Here is a 14171-nt window from a genome sequence, read left to right on the forward strand (position 1 = left end):
ATTTCACAACAGGAAAAATGGGCCATTATTTTGAATTTGAAAATCTAAAATTCAACATTTCAACATCAACATATAGCAATCTCTTCTGATTTGCGACTTATAAATTGCAATGTAGTAAGCAGGAATAAAATGAAAGCCACCCGAATCTCCATTGACAACAAACACGCAGACATTCCCTTCTTCTTTTGGTATCAGATGAAACAGTTAAGCTTTTTTGAATGATAAAATATAATGCTTTCTTTTTATTCTTTATCTAAATAAACACCTGCTAAAATTCAGATTTTTTTTTCTAAATTATTCATTCATCTTTGTGATAACCTCAATTCAGAGTTAGAATAGACCACAGGGGAAGTTCTGAGTGGGATAGGGAGGCCTTACTTAAGTCGAACTATTATTTAAAAGATCATCGCGGTTCATTGACTTACAATAAAACAAAGATTTACTATGATGCTGTTCGGAAACTGACCCAATAGTAGTGCGACTCGAGTTGAGACAAAAGCCTTTGTCAGGATCACTGAGAGCAGAGACAGACTGGTTTATGACGGACAGGTCAGCGGGGGGTGAATAGCTATTTAAAAGCATACAGCAAACTCACACACACTCATACACACACACGCTTGAATGCATCCATGCACATACACGTGGACAACATGCAGTCAGACATGATAATAATTTAAATTCACTTTAATTATGTACATGGACATAAGATAAGTTTACATTATGTGAATGAATGTTGTGAACTCTGCAGACACCCATCCACACACACACACACACGCACATGCACACTCACACACATGCAAAAACACTGCAGCGGACTCCTAAAGTGAGACTCATGGTCTCTCAATGTGGGCATCATACCCTGGTGTGAGTGTGTTTTGTCAGAGTGTGTATTAGCTTCTTGTGTATATTACATGGTTGCCAGGTGCAGCACTGCACCTGCCAGTGGAATGGTGGACTAAAGAAGTGATATAGCTGACATACACGTTGTCAGAAGGGATGTGTTAAATATTATAACATTACTGTTTAGTCTTTTTTTTTTCCTTAAAATATTGGTCATTTATAGATTGATGTACAACAAAAACGTTCTCATTGAGAGGATTTGATCCTGATTCACAAAAGCCATTGTTTCATGTTTTAAATACTTTCATTTTCAGTGTCCTGACACAGATGCAGCTTCTTTTTGCTTCCGAACTAGAGTTTCAGACCACAGGATTTTTTTATGAGCATCTGGCCAATAAAGAATAATTGGGGGAGCAATTTACCCACATTAGAAGGTAAGAACGACCTCAACTGTAGAGACAGACATAAAGATATCCTATGGGGAAACAAGGGTGATGGAAAACTGCAACATTTAAAGCAGGGGCAAAATCAGTTGTTCAAAGACATTTCAGATGTGTATGTATATGCAGTAACCTTAACTGGTAACAAAATAGTATCCAATAATGTCCATGCAAACTTTTTATGACTGGATACATTATGAAATTAATCTTTTTGGTCTGGCTCTGTAGGAAGGGAGTGAAACATGAATAGTTATACTGCATTAGTCTGTGAGTTATGCCAAGAGATAAATTCATACCCTTAATACTACAGTGTCATATCCCAAAGGGAATAAAATTTGATAACAGGGCAAAATTTCAGTAGCTTGTTGAGAATCAAGCAATGACATTTTAGAAAAATGGTGTCATGCAGTGTAATTTACAGAAATAGTTGGGTCGAGGCCACAGAAGTGACTTTATCTGCCTACTGCATCTTCCCCTGATACCCTTCACAAAATTCTGGTGTTTGAAACAAGATGACAACATCAGTGTTGGCTGTTGAAGATTTGATTTGTCTGTCGGAATTGTTTCACTTAGATACATTCTTTGATTCCCCTCAGAAAAAAATGTATCAGCACAGGAATACAATGTATCTGACTTGTGAAACTAAAAAAAACAATCCTGAAAAAGGGTTATGGGGAGTATGTTTGGACGGGAACTCACAAAAACCAGGTTTGCAAATAAATCGCGACTACATAGTAGACAGTTTTATTTTTCCACATGGAATAATACATTAATGAATGAATCATTAAATCGGTTGAAGTTAGGTTGATAATGAACAAAAGGTGTAGCAAATATGATTGGGCCACCAGCATCGGATCCCTAAATTACTGGTGAACTGTACTGTACTGTTTCCCATTTTAATTGAAATCATGAGATCATACCCCCTCATAGGAAAATAAGAAAGAAAGAAAGAAAGAAAGAAGGAGGGAATTAATATGTGATTTTCAATCTTAGATTAAAATTAAAAAAATGGTATGCTTCTATCATTTCTTCTCTGTCTCCGTTTGTATGCTCTGGCATATTTTGGTTTTCAGAGCTGTGTCATCTTCAGTAGCTGACCTATACTTCAACTTTAACAGGCACAGCATATGATGTAAGCCCTCATAAACTACAAATGTCAGGCAATTACTCTGCACCGTATGTACAGCAGCTTATCAGCCCACACACCAGTAAACAGTCATTGGCTTGTATCTGGCAAACCTTCTGTGTCTCTCTTTCCATGACCTACCCCCTGTATTTGCAGGGTTCTTATGCAAAAAAGAAGCTGCTTAAATATATATTTTATGGATATGTCTCTCTAAACTGCTGTTTATCTCATGAGCATGCCTCAGGGAAGCGCGCCGGGCTTTGAAGCTGATCTAATGTAGTGGCCAAACCATGTAATTACACTGTCACACAACGCACCCTTCCAAATAGGGTTTTTTTTTTCCCACAACTTACACTTTCAGATAAGCAACTGTAAAATTGATGGATTTTTTGGGACCTGTCCCTACCTCCCATGAAGGGACTTATTTAGGGGTTTTAATAGGATAGAATAGAATGCCCTTTATTGTAATTGTACTGGATGTCTATAATGAGATTGGAGTGAGAGTCAGAAGTGTTGTGGAATATCTCTGAGGAATTGCAAAGTTAGTTTTAATATCCCTATTAAAGTTTTCTAAGGGCTGTAAAAGGCCAGGTCAGCTATAATTCTGATGAGCTGTTAAAAGTAATTGCTCAAAACATATCTTCGTGAATCAACCTCATCAAATCTTAACCAAATCTCTCAAAGCCCTGACATGTGAACATCTCTCCTCTCTTCTACTCTAGTAGTTTAGCTTGAGTTATGCACACATTTAAAGTTATATGTGTTTGATTTGAAATGTGTAAAATTTTAATCGTAAGGTAAACTATTCTTTTAATTTTTTTTAAACCATTAGAAAATATTCTATCCTGCTGTATCTATTTGACTTCCTGCCACAACCTTATAAGTAACTTATTGTTTTACCGTGTCTGTGAAGTGTTCGTGGTCATCCAGGTCACAGTCAATCTCCGTCACAACTTAATGTGACAACTGGACTTAAGTTTCTCTCCTTGATGAGCAGGAGTTTCCTGTTATATCTATATAACCAGCAGTTATGCAATGGAAACTCCCCATGGTCTGTAAGAACCGAAAAAGCCTCGGGATGAGAGGCTGTCATGAGAGGTTATCATTGCTGTAAACTATTAAGATAAATAATGAAAGAAAGAGAAAGAGGATGGGATATAGAAAGAAAAAAGAAAAAAAAACACAGACCTAAATTCTAATATAGAGTTGCAGAGACTCATATGTACACACTGCCAGCAGCACAGTGAATGTCCCTGCCCCTTTCCACTCCCCTCATCTAACATCCCACCTTTCTCTCTTCTCTTCAACCCCTCCCTCTCTCTTTCTCTCTCCCCCCTTGAATTAAGTCCATTATTCCTGCCTGCTCGCCTTCTGAGCACTTCAGCTCTGCTCCACTCCTGTGAAAACTGTGAGTGTGTGTGAACCCCTCGCGTGTGTGTGTTAGGATGAGTTTTTTTATATGTGTGTGCATAAGGTTGTGTATTTTTCAAAGTGGAGCCAGAGTGTAGTGGTTCATCAGTGGAACTGACTGCAGTCAGGGGAATACTCGGAGCTCCCTGTGTTGCATTTAACTTGTGCACCAGCTGCTTTTTGGATTGTTTCTTTCTTCTTTTTTTTTTTTTTTTTTTTTTTTGAAAATGCACTGGATTTTTTGAGCCAACGCGGGACACTGCAACTGCCTTGTGCCTGCGCTCCAGACACCGTACCCATCAGTGGAATTTATTTTTAAAGTTTTTTTTTTTTCTAATAATAATCTTTAACAAGGATTTTTGCCTTCTCTCAAAGTTATGCACATCTTGTCAGTTTTAACCCGGAAAAGTTTAAAATACAGTTTGTGAAAAATTCAGGTTTGCTGAAACTAAAAGATGGGTGTTCTGCAAGTACAGAGCTTAGAAAGTGTGTGTAGGTGAATTTATATGTCTCTGCCACTCGACAGCCGTTAATCCGTTCTTGATTGAAATGGATAGGCTATGAAGGGTTAATCTAAAATTCTACATTGTTACTATGAAAATGATTGGCGCTGACAGGGGCATGTTGGGCTCAGGTGGACGCTGATTCAGAATCATCTGAACTCTCTTGGAACTTGGTTCCCTTGGAAACGGATGGACAGGTGAGTTGATTTGAACTGTGATCTAGTTAACATAACTACAAACTCTGAAACAGTTTATCTATTATATTATAGTCAAAGTTGAGCTCCTGATCTGACTCAGCTTGATTTGTCCTTCTTACCACTTTGGTTATTACAGCTTTTTTGACCAAGTGACATTGTGAAATATACAACAACGAATATTCACATTTTTAGCTGATAAAATATAGAGGTGTTACTTTACAAACCTGTTTTTTTGCAAAGCCATCATCTTAATTGTTTACTTGCTGTGGGTATTCCTGAGCCTTTTAGCGTTTTACAACTTGTGCTGGTGGTAAGCAACCTCTTTGCTTAAGAACTCTGATGAATTCTACCTCATATGGACATGAGATATCATTTAGCAGGGAAGAGTGAGACATCTTTCACTAGAGATCAGTCTGGAGTTTTTTGAGTCAGGAGACGTGAGGCTGCTCTGTAAGGTCCCGAGCTACTGCTGTTTCTTGATTTATCTTAGCCAAATGGCCGTCTCCCAGACACCAGCAGGCTGCCCACACTTTGGCAGCTCCCTCTTGTTCTCTTTTTTTCATTGCATGTTGCACCAGACAGGAAATTTAAACCCTCCATCAGCATGGCAAACCACCAATGGCAATCCTGATAGATTTATTCCTAAGAAAAAAGGAAAAAAGGAAGAAAAAAGTTTTTCCCCAGGACTGATGAATGTACTGGCTGATTAATTTTAAATAAATATTATTAACAATAGTGCAAATAAATACTACATAATAAGTTTATACTATTGTAGAATTATAATTTTTTTAAATTACATTACAGAGTTTAGAGTTTTAGAGTTTTAGAGTTTTAGTACATTAGATATTATTAACCAAATGTGAGCAATGTGGCATATGAAATTTCCTTTTTTCCATACCATGGTAGATGTCATGGTTCTAGACTATATATGAATTCATAGTCAATTACTTTTAATGAAATGGTTAAAATGGTCCTTAATCAAGGTTTAAACTCAATGGCGGGCAAGGTCTCTGCATTTCGGATATCAAGTACTTTTAGTTGACTCTGTCGTCAATTTGCAATGTTTACTTAATCTGTTCCATAGTTAAAATATAAGACATTAAGAAAATTAGCAAATGCAAGCTACAGGTTTTTATTATGGGATACTTTCCATCAAGAACGCTGGGCCAGATGGCTTGATACCAGCTACCAACCGAGCGCTGTGGCCTCCCCAGCTCCCTCATCACTCTGTCACTTTAAGAAGTCTGACTCTCAGCCCTGCTTGTCTCACTTTCTCTTCTCTTTCTTTTTCATGCGTGCTAAAATAACGTAAAGACTGGCAGTCACTTCTTGCGCATTTCATCTTAACCTTTCCTCACTCTTTATATTTGTGTAGAAAAATCTTATGAAGCTGTGTCCCAAGACCTGTTGAATACAAAGCGGTACTTACAAGCTGCATTATATAATTGATGGGGGTTTGCTTTATGATCCTTCCTGATCCAGATGTGATCCTCATATGACTGAGCAAGAAGAGATTGTGCCTCAAAAAGCCTTTACAGGAATAAACAATAAATCATAGTGCTTGTTTCTCTCTTTCTACTTACCATCCAAAAGAGAAGAAAATTATGTTGAAATCATTTGAACACAGTTTAAGCATTTGCCGTATTTTAAAAGGTTTTAAATCTTCGTCTCCCATGGTAGCCTTCATTAATCTTTTTTTTTCCATTCAGGGTTAGAAAAATTGTATCCCTTCATCACCTGTCCCCTCCCTTCCTTCTGTTGGCACTTTTGAGCATTTCTGTTCCTTGTGTTCTTTTTTTGTTTTTTCAGAAACTGAAGTGAGATCAGCAAGCCGCAGATTATTATCAGACCTGTTGAAAAAAGACTGCAAGGCTTTAAATGGACATCTGCAGAGGTCCAGTCTTGTCCGTGCATGCTACATTACTCCTCCAAGCACTGATTAACATTCAGTCATGACCCTTTTGGGATGATCAAAACATTTTTAATGTCTGATCACAAGTGATAGACTGGTTAAAACTAGGGATTTGAAAAAACAACTACAACAAAACACACACACACACACATTCACTAAACACAGACTTATTATTGTAAAATACACCAGATGTTTGGTGACAATGCACATGTAATGAACTATTTCTAACTTAGTTTCTTGGGTCCAGATTCATTGTATGCTTTATTGGTCCTGATGTAATAAGTATCTGTTAATGAGAAAATATTTATTTACTTATTTCCTTATTTATTTACTCATGTCCATCTCCATGCTGATTCTGTCTTGGATTGACCCCCCCAGCCCCCTCCCCGAAACGCCTTAACATCCACATCAATACTTCCTGATTCTTTAATGCCTTAAATTTCACCGGTTGTAGCCCCTTACCTTGTTCCCTTCTTCAGCCCCCGAATTCATGCATTTCTAATGTTCCTTAATAGTATAAATAGAAATATCTTAATACTTGTTTGTTCTCATAAAAATAGTCCCAAGAACCCTGTAAATACTATCATTGGTTGGGAAATATAACACTCCCTAAAACATTATCCCAATCAGCAATTACCAATAACAAATTTTATTGAAGAAATTTGAATACAAAATCTGAGTTCCTGTTGGAAATCCACTTTTAGTCACCTTAATAAGCCACCTTGACACTTCAGTCTATGATTCTTAAAGTAAAATTATTCTCCCCCAAAAATATAACTCTCTCTTACATCTGTAAATGTCAGGGGAAAAAGTTTAATGCAAGGGAAGGTAGCTGAAAGACTGTGCTAACTTGTTAAATGTGAAATTCACTGTCTTTCTCTGTGGTTTGTTTGATGCAAGGGATTCTTCATAACCACAAACTATAGCATTGGTTCAGAAGAGTACAAAGTGAGCGCAACACTGTATTTTTGAATGCTTCCAAATATAAAAATCCAAGCAATCTCTATCAATCATATTTCCCTTCCTCCCTATCAATCGCCATACCTCACTCTATCCATTCACCATCCCTCCGTCTTTTAATTTATCCAGTCTATCTTAGTCTTCTTGGTCACAGGCCAGGGAGACTCTTCTCCCACAGCGAAATCACTGACTCCTTTCTCTGTCACTTCTAGCCTCACTCATTCTCTTTCTTCATCCCACCCTCCCCTCCTTCATTGTTCTGTCTGTAAGCAGACTGCTGGGGTGCAAAGGGTGTGTTGCAATGTCCCTCCACACTTTCTCCCCTCTTTGTTAAAAGTCTTTTTTATCCCCTTGTCTTTGCTCTGACATGTCATCATCGTCCCTTCTTCATTCTGAACTCCATTGATAACCCTATTCTTCCATTGTTTCCAATCTACCTATCTCCTCCTGTACATTTTTCTTCTCTCTTTATTCTATGAATCTTGGTACCTTCTTTTCTCCTATATTTTTCTCTACCTCCTTGCTTTCTTTTTTTCCCCATTCTTACAAATGTCAGTTGCGCTCCATTTGTCTTTCACTCTTCCACCCTTCACTTACTTCTTTCTGAACTCCCCTTTGTCTTTCTCTACTGCTTCCTCTTTGGCCTGTGGTGTGTTTCACTCTCCAAATCAACTTGTGTCAGCGAAGGGCTACAGGTTAAATTGCTGATATTCATTCATCCATTATTGTGAGCTTTACTGTAGGGTTGCTCTCTAACCCGGCTTAGAAAAAGGGCTGTCTCTCCCTGAAGGTGGGCTACATTGTCTACCCATCTCTATTTAGCTTGGTTTTTGACAGGCCATCTTGTCCCCCCCCCCCCCATCCCCTCTCCTTCTCTCCAAAGACTCTCTCTCTCTGTCTTTCTCTTTATTTTTAATCCACTCCCTCTTGGCATGCTGCTGCTGTGTCTATTGAAGCTGAACTGAATGCAAGTGTCAGCGGGCCCAATGGCTTTTTTATTAAGATGCATTATGGAGCATGCAAGGAGTTTGTGTATTTGTGGATGTGTGCGTGTGTGTGCATGTGTTTGCAGTTTTAAGTGCACTGAACCAGTGTGGATATGTATATATATGTCCAAGCACACACACACACACACACACACACACACACAAACTCAGGTTGCTTGGGTGAGATGATTCTTTCCTCACCCCACAATGTTAGTTGCGGAGACACACAAGCTCACACACAGCATCAACAATACTCAAAGGAAAGTAAAAGTTGCTGGTCTTTGTATGGCTGCCAGCAAGAGTTGAGAGCCTTTATTGCTATTATTGTTATTCCCTGTGACTATGACGTGAAATGCGTCTAGCAGTACGATACTGCTTTTGAGTCGAGTGTCTGACGAGAGTGCTGACGTTTCTCTCCTGGAAACGCTGCATCATCTTTGCAGCTCAATACAATCTCATGAGATCACACACACACACACACACACACACACATAGACACACTGAGTAACTCACTGTCTTCTTCATGCAGGACAAAAATACAGGTTTATTGATAAAGTTTGCAATATATCATCACTTTCCTAGTAATGATACAGAGAAATTCTGTGCTTCAACTTCAAACCGAAAGTCATAGCAGACCAGGGCAATACAATGCCACACCATTAAAGCTCCACACAGCTTTACAGGACTTTACAGGACTCATGTCATACAGAAAATTTTTGACAGGAGCTAGCAGATAGTGGGATTGTGACTTCCATTTCTATGTATCTACATTTGTAATTGCATGCAGCAGGGCATGGGAGTGTATACTCCTGTCCAGTTGTGTTGTGGCCCGGCAGCTGTGAGCTTGTGAGAGCGCTCTTGTCTGTGCGATTCAAATGGTCCATTATTTATAAAACTCAGTGCCAACAGCCTAGACATCTGTGTGTGTGTAGGCCTATAGAGTTTAATTGTATATCATCAAGATTAGGATTTGCATATCTCAAAGCAAGACCCTTCTCTATTGTTCGCATCTGAAGTTTACAAAGTATTACAAGTTTTCAATATAGGTCCAAGAAGGGGAATGTGTTGTATAGAGTTTTGTGATATGACATCTATACATTATAAGACATGACTGAAACTTTTATGTTGACTTTTACATCACTACATAACTTGGTTCGGACATAGTCAGCACATCCAATCCCCGATCCAGCAAAATGACTTAAACTCAAAGTCTAGCGGCAGTATTTTGCAGGTTGTTGTTGTTGATATTGATATTGTTATTGGTGGTGGTGATGTGTATGTTTGTGTTAGTTTATTGTTACAATATGATAATATTATTACATTTAATTAACTAAAAATGGTTAATGGCTAAAACAAAATTAACACACTAATATTGTAAATTTATTATGTAACCACATGTTTAGAAGTCGTGTTAGGCTTGAATGCTAATTCGACCTGACTAATGGTCATCAGTTGCATAAACTCACCCAGAGTTACACCAGTAACAGATATCGTACCAGGAAGCTTGTGTGTCTATGAAAAAAGCTCCTAATGGACTTTCCTTTAGAATTTTTGTAGAGCTGGCACAATATTTTGAGACATAATTTGTCACTTTTATGTACTGCAGTTATGAGAAGTTTAATTCCATTGTTTGTCACCAGAGCCCACACTAAAATTAGACTGCTGTCTATCAAGCTTATTCCATGTGTCTATTTAATTCAAAGTCTTTTGTGCCATGACATATAAGATAGTCTAATCATTTGTTATATATTGTCCCATTAACCGTCAGAGTGCATCAGCAGTTATGACAGGGTTACAGTTGCTTTATATCGCTTATGCAGCCTTTTTCCTTCTAATATGCTGGAGAGACTTTACATAGAGGACTGTGTGAGGCAAATTGATCGAGTACATTGAGCTCACAATGATTCCAATTGAAACGTAAAAAAGAAGGAAGGTGTAATATAATAAAAGAAAAAGTATATAATATACATATACTCAATGTATACTGAAAGACTTTATCGCACAATCCAACCATGGAGTCAAAAATGCTGAATGGGAGGTTTGTTTAGGTGTGCACACCCCGTACTCACTTTTAACAATAAAACATTCACAGGCATGCCGACGAACCAGCGACCTCAACTCCCTCCAGCTTTGGCGGAGATGTGGTTTAAAACAGCACACTCACAACTGAACCACAGTTATTGGGAGTTTTCTGAAGCAATACCAAAACTGTCATTATAAATCTGACTTCAGTCCTCAGCATTCTTCCCTTCAATTTTCACTGAATATGTCCAATGACAACCAGACAAGAAAAATAGCAAATCCCAAACTAATTTTGTAGAAAGTCAGTTAAAAACCAAGATCTTAAAAATGTTGCTGATACATTTCTTTATAGCATTCCTTGAATAATGTCACAAATATAGTTACAAAACCCAGTTGTTTATCACCCTTTGCAGCTGAACTTACCCACAAGTGGCATGTGTGTGACGTACCAATGCATGAACCATTCACAAGCTATTCATACATCCGTCCACACCGCTTTCGGCTCATTAGGCCTCAGCAGTGACGAGATCTCATTTGGTGACGGCGTCTGCCAGTGGAGAGTGCAAGCACTAGAGAGAGTTGGCAGTGAAACAAACACAGTGGCATTGTGCTTGGTTTGGCACAGGCTATCTCTATCACACACACTCCTGCTCCCCACTCAGTTAGTTTGTATGCATGTGTTTTAGATTGTATCACTTGGTCTTGCTGTAATGAGGAGATATTATAGTGTTAGATTGGCAGATGCAGCAGTCTTTGTGGACTTTACACCTCAGATGCCATTGTTCATGTTTATTTTTTGTTCACAGGAACAGCCTGTGACATATACTAGTGGTATCCAGTTTTGAATAATCTCTCTTCCTCTGTCTTTTTAGGTGACCCTGCTCACGTGTGATACTATCCCACCTTGGATTTAACGGGTGAACGTGGTTAACTTTCTTGGGAGGAGTGCTGTGTCTGCCAAAGAGAGCTCTTCAAAGTCAAGGAGAACTTTTCAAAGGTTACGCTGAATATTAACAAAGTGAGAGGAAGACTGGCAGAGACTGAAGTTTGGCCAAATTACAACAGCAAGATGGACAATGTGCTTTGGGTTTAAATAAAGAACTTTATACTGAATCATCTCTCGAGAAGACTGAACCCAGACACATCCAATTCAAAGGCAGGTGAACAAACATCTGACGAACAGATTCCGAAATCTATAAAAAAACATAAAAAGCGGCCTGTTGAGCAATCATCTTAATTTGAACCATCGAGTTATCCAGCTGACAACTATTCATCATAGTGCAAACAAAAAACAAACTCAATAAAGATAGGATTTTTTCTTAAGCCAAGATGATGACCATGATGATGATGGTGGCAGCCATGATGGTCACCTGCAGCTCTCTGCTTCTTCTCGGCCTGGCTGCTGCACACGCTTCCTCTAGCACTACATCGCGAACCTCATCTTCATCCTCTTCCCCTTCCTCCTCCTCTCCACGAATGAAGCTATCATACAAAGGTAAGACGTAAGAGGGAAATTACAGGTTTTCTCTCAGTGGGAGGCAGATTTTGTTTGGTAATTTGTTCATGGATGTTTGGGTGTGTTTTTGCTTCTAGCACTGAACTTTCTTTGTTTCATGTATTATTCCATCCAACCATTTTTAAAGCAAACAGTACTGAACAGCAGCCAGACATAATTTGTGGTTTCACGGACACACTCATAAACTGACATGGAGACACAAGAAACATACAGCCCCACACACACAAACACACACACACACACACATGCGCGCACACGGACACACATACGATGTAACACAGAGTAGCAGGGTCTCATGTTTCATCTCAGTAGTGTAACCCAGAGGAGGCAGCTCAGTGCTGAACAAAACCACATAAACCAAAGATGTGCTCCATCATTGAAAGCTGGCAATTACAGCCCAAACGAACACACCAAGGACGTGAGATGCATCGAAGGTTGCCTGCCCAGTTGAGATATGTGTACCCTTTAATTTGAACAGAAGGGTGTGTAACATTCGGGAGGGGAAGAACATTTTACTTGACATGTGAAGGACTAACAATGGCCCTGTCAACCTCAACCACAGCTGAAAAATTAAGTCATTTTACTCACCAGCAGGTAAGAAGAACTCAGCGAACTCTCATTAGTGCTGTGCTTCTTTGTTCTGCACAGCAGTTTAATCTTGCCTCTAATATTACAACTTAATAATACCCAAAGGAAAGGAGGATACTTTGCAAGTGTGTGCAAATAAAACTAACTCTCGTAGGCCCTCAAGTCCCAATGATAGGAGTGCCTTTTGCTATCCTGGCAGGACAGCTCAACAGACACCGACGCATTTCAGACAGTTTCTTTATGGTTGATATTAGCTAGTCAGCTAATATTATATTAGCTAGTCAAGCACATTGACATGATGATGATAATGTGAAATAATATCCAATTGTTTTTATTGATATTTATAAATGTTTTGTTTTACAAATCACGTTTCAATTGCAGTAGCCATGGACTAATACAGACTAAGGGCAAGAAAATATTTAGGGAGCAGCAACCGCATCTGTGTATGGGTACATACAAGTTTCAAATGCAACAACAAAATGCTGATAAACTATGAAGGACTCTTGATTATATCTGTATACACCAAGAGATTCCCATGTTGACAACATGTCATCTTCTTAGTTGAGATACAGGAAGACATAACAATTTCAGACTAATGAAGCCTTTTAATATCTGAGCAAACAGTGTCTTGATCTTTCTTGAGCTTCTGGTTCATATGAGGCCTTCAGGGGATGCAGTCCTGCTATTTATTCACTTTCTCAAACCAAGAATCCTTTTTTTTTTCCACTGATGCAGAGTAGCTATTATAGCATACGTTTACTAATACAAGATGAATTTTCCTGTGCACTCTACCCAGAATTTGCCTCTGCCTTTTGGAAAACAGCAAATACACTCAAAATTTCCATTGAAACCACTTAAGTGTCATTACTGTCGGTCCTGCCTCTTCACAAGTCACTGGCCTTGGGGGACAAAACGTTATTTAAATACGAAAGTTACGTGGGTTATCGACCACATGACTTGTTGCAGCCCTTTGGCAGATTACATGATATAATTTCCGATTATCATGAGGTTGTCTGGCTTTGAAATTTTGATCACAAACAGGAGTCATTGTCCTTTGCTGTGTTTTCACTTTGACTCCTGTACGTTCCTGTCCCGCGTACTAATTGAGGGTTTTGCTGTCTTGTATGCTCTTTAGTTCTGCACATATCAGTGTAGAAGTCCGTGTAAATAATTGAGAATATAGATACATTCAGAAAAACGTAGCAATCAATAGAGGCATTCTTTGCCAAAATACAGTATTCTACTTCTTAAGTATAACCCATGTCATAGATGACAGATTCCCTAATAACAATCTTATAATACTTCTGTGTTTTCAGAGATGCAGCAATTCCATGGGGTACGTCGGTATGAGTTGGAGCGTTCTTGCTGCTTCAGTGCTCTGTTGTTGGATGAAGAGAGAGGCCGCTTATTTGTTGGGGCGAAGAACTTTTTGATTTCACTGTCGTTGGACAATATCGCCAAGCAGGAACACAAGGTAAGTCACAAAACTGAGAGAAGAAATCCATAGAGACAGAAATATGTCAGAGGACACACTTGCGAAAATTATGAGATATTGTTGTTCTCTTGCCAGCTAAAACTAAAGAGCAACTTAAAAGTGGATTTATTGAGCAGATACTGATAGCTCTGACAGCAGTGGCTATAAACCATTCTGATTAAAGTATAAATCATTTC

General features: G+C 38.7%; 1 protein-coding gene across 5 annotated transcripts in view; it reads left to right on the plus strand.

Moving 5' to 3' along the window:
- The first annotated feature begins 3991 nt into the window (after positions 1-3991).
- The window catches only part of sema3b (sema domain, immunoglobulin domain (Ig), short basic domain, secreted, (semaphorin) 3B), a 34449-nt gene continuing 24269 nt past the window's right edge, over positions 3992-14171 (plus strand). For all 5 annotated transcript variants that reach the window (XM_086158973.1, XM_086158971.1, XM_086158972.1 and 2 more), the window contains exons 1-3: positions 3992-4516; positions 11269-11891; positions 13817-13974. In XM_086158973.1, coding sequence (XP_086015099.1) covers positions 11726-11891; positions 13817-13974 — 324 coding nt within the window. In that variant the 5' untranslated portion in view covers positions 3992-4516; positions 11269-11725. The remainder of the gene's footprint in view (positions 4517-11268; positions 11892-13816; positions 13975-14171) is intronic.

The sequence above is a fragment of the Fistularia commersonii genome, chromosome 14 (genome assembly GCF_037954325.1).
Source record: "Fistularia commersonii isolate RoL2024-O1a breed Wild chromosome 14, RoL_Fcom_v1.0, whole genome shotgun sequence".
Classification (NCBI taxonomy): Eukaryota; Metazoa; Chordata; class Actinopteri; order Syngnathiformes; family Fistulariidae; genus Fistularia; species Fistularia commersonii.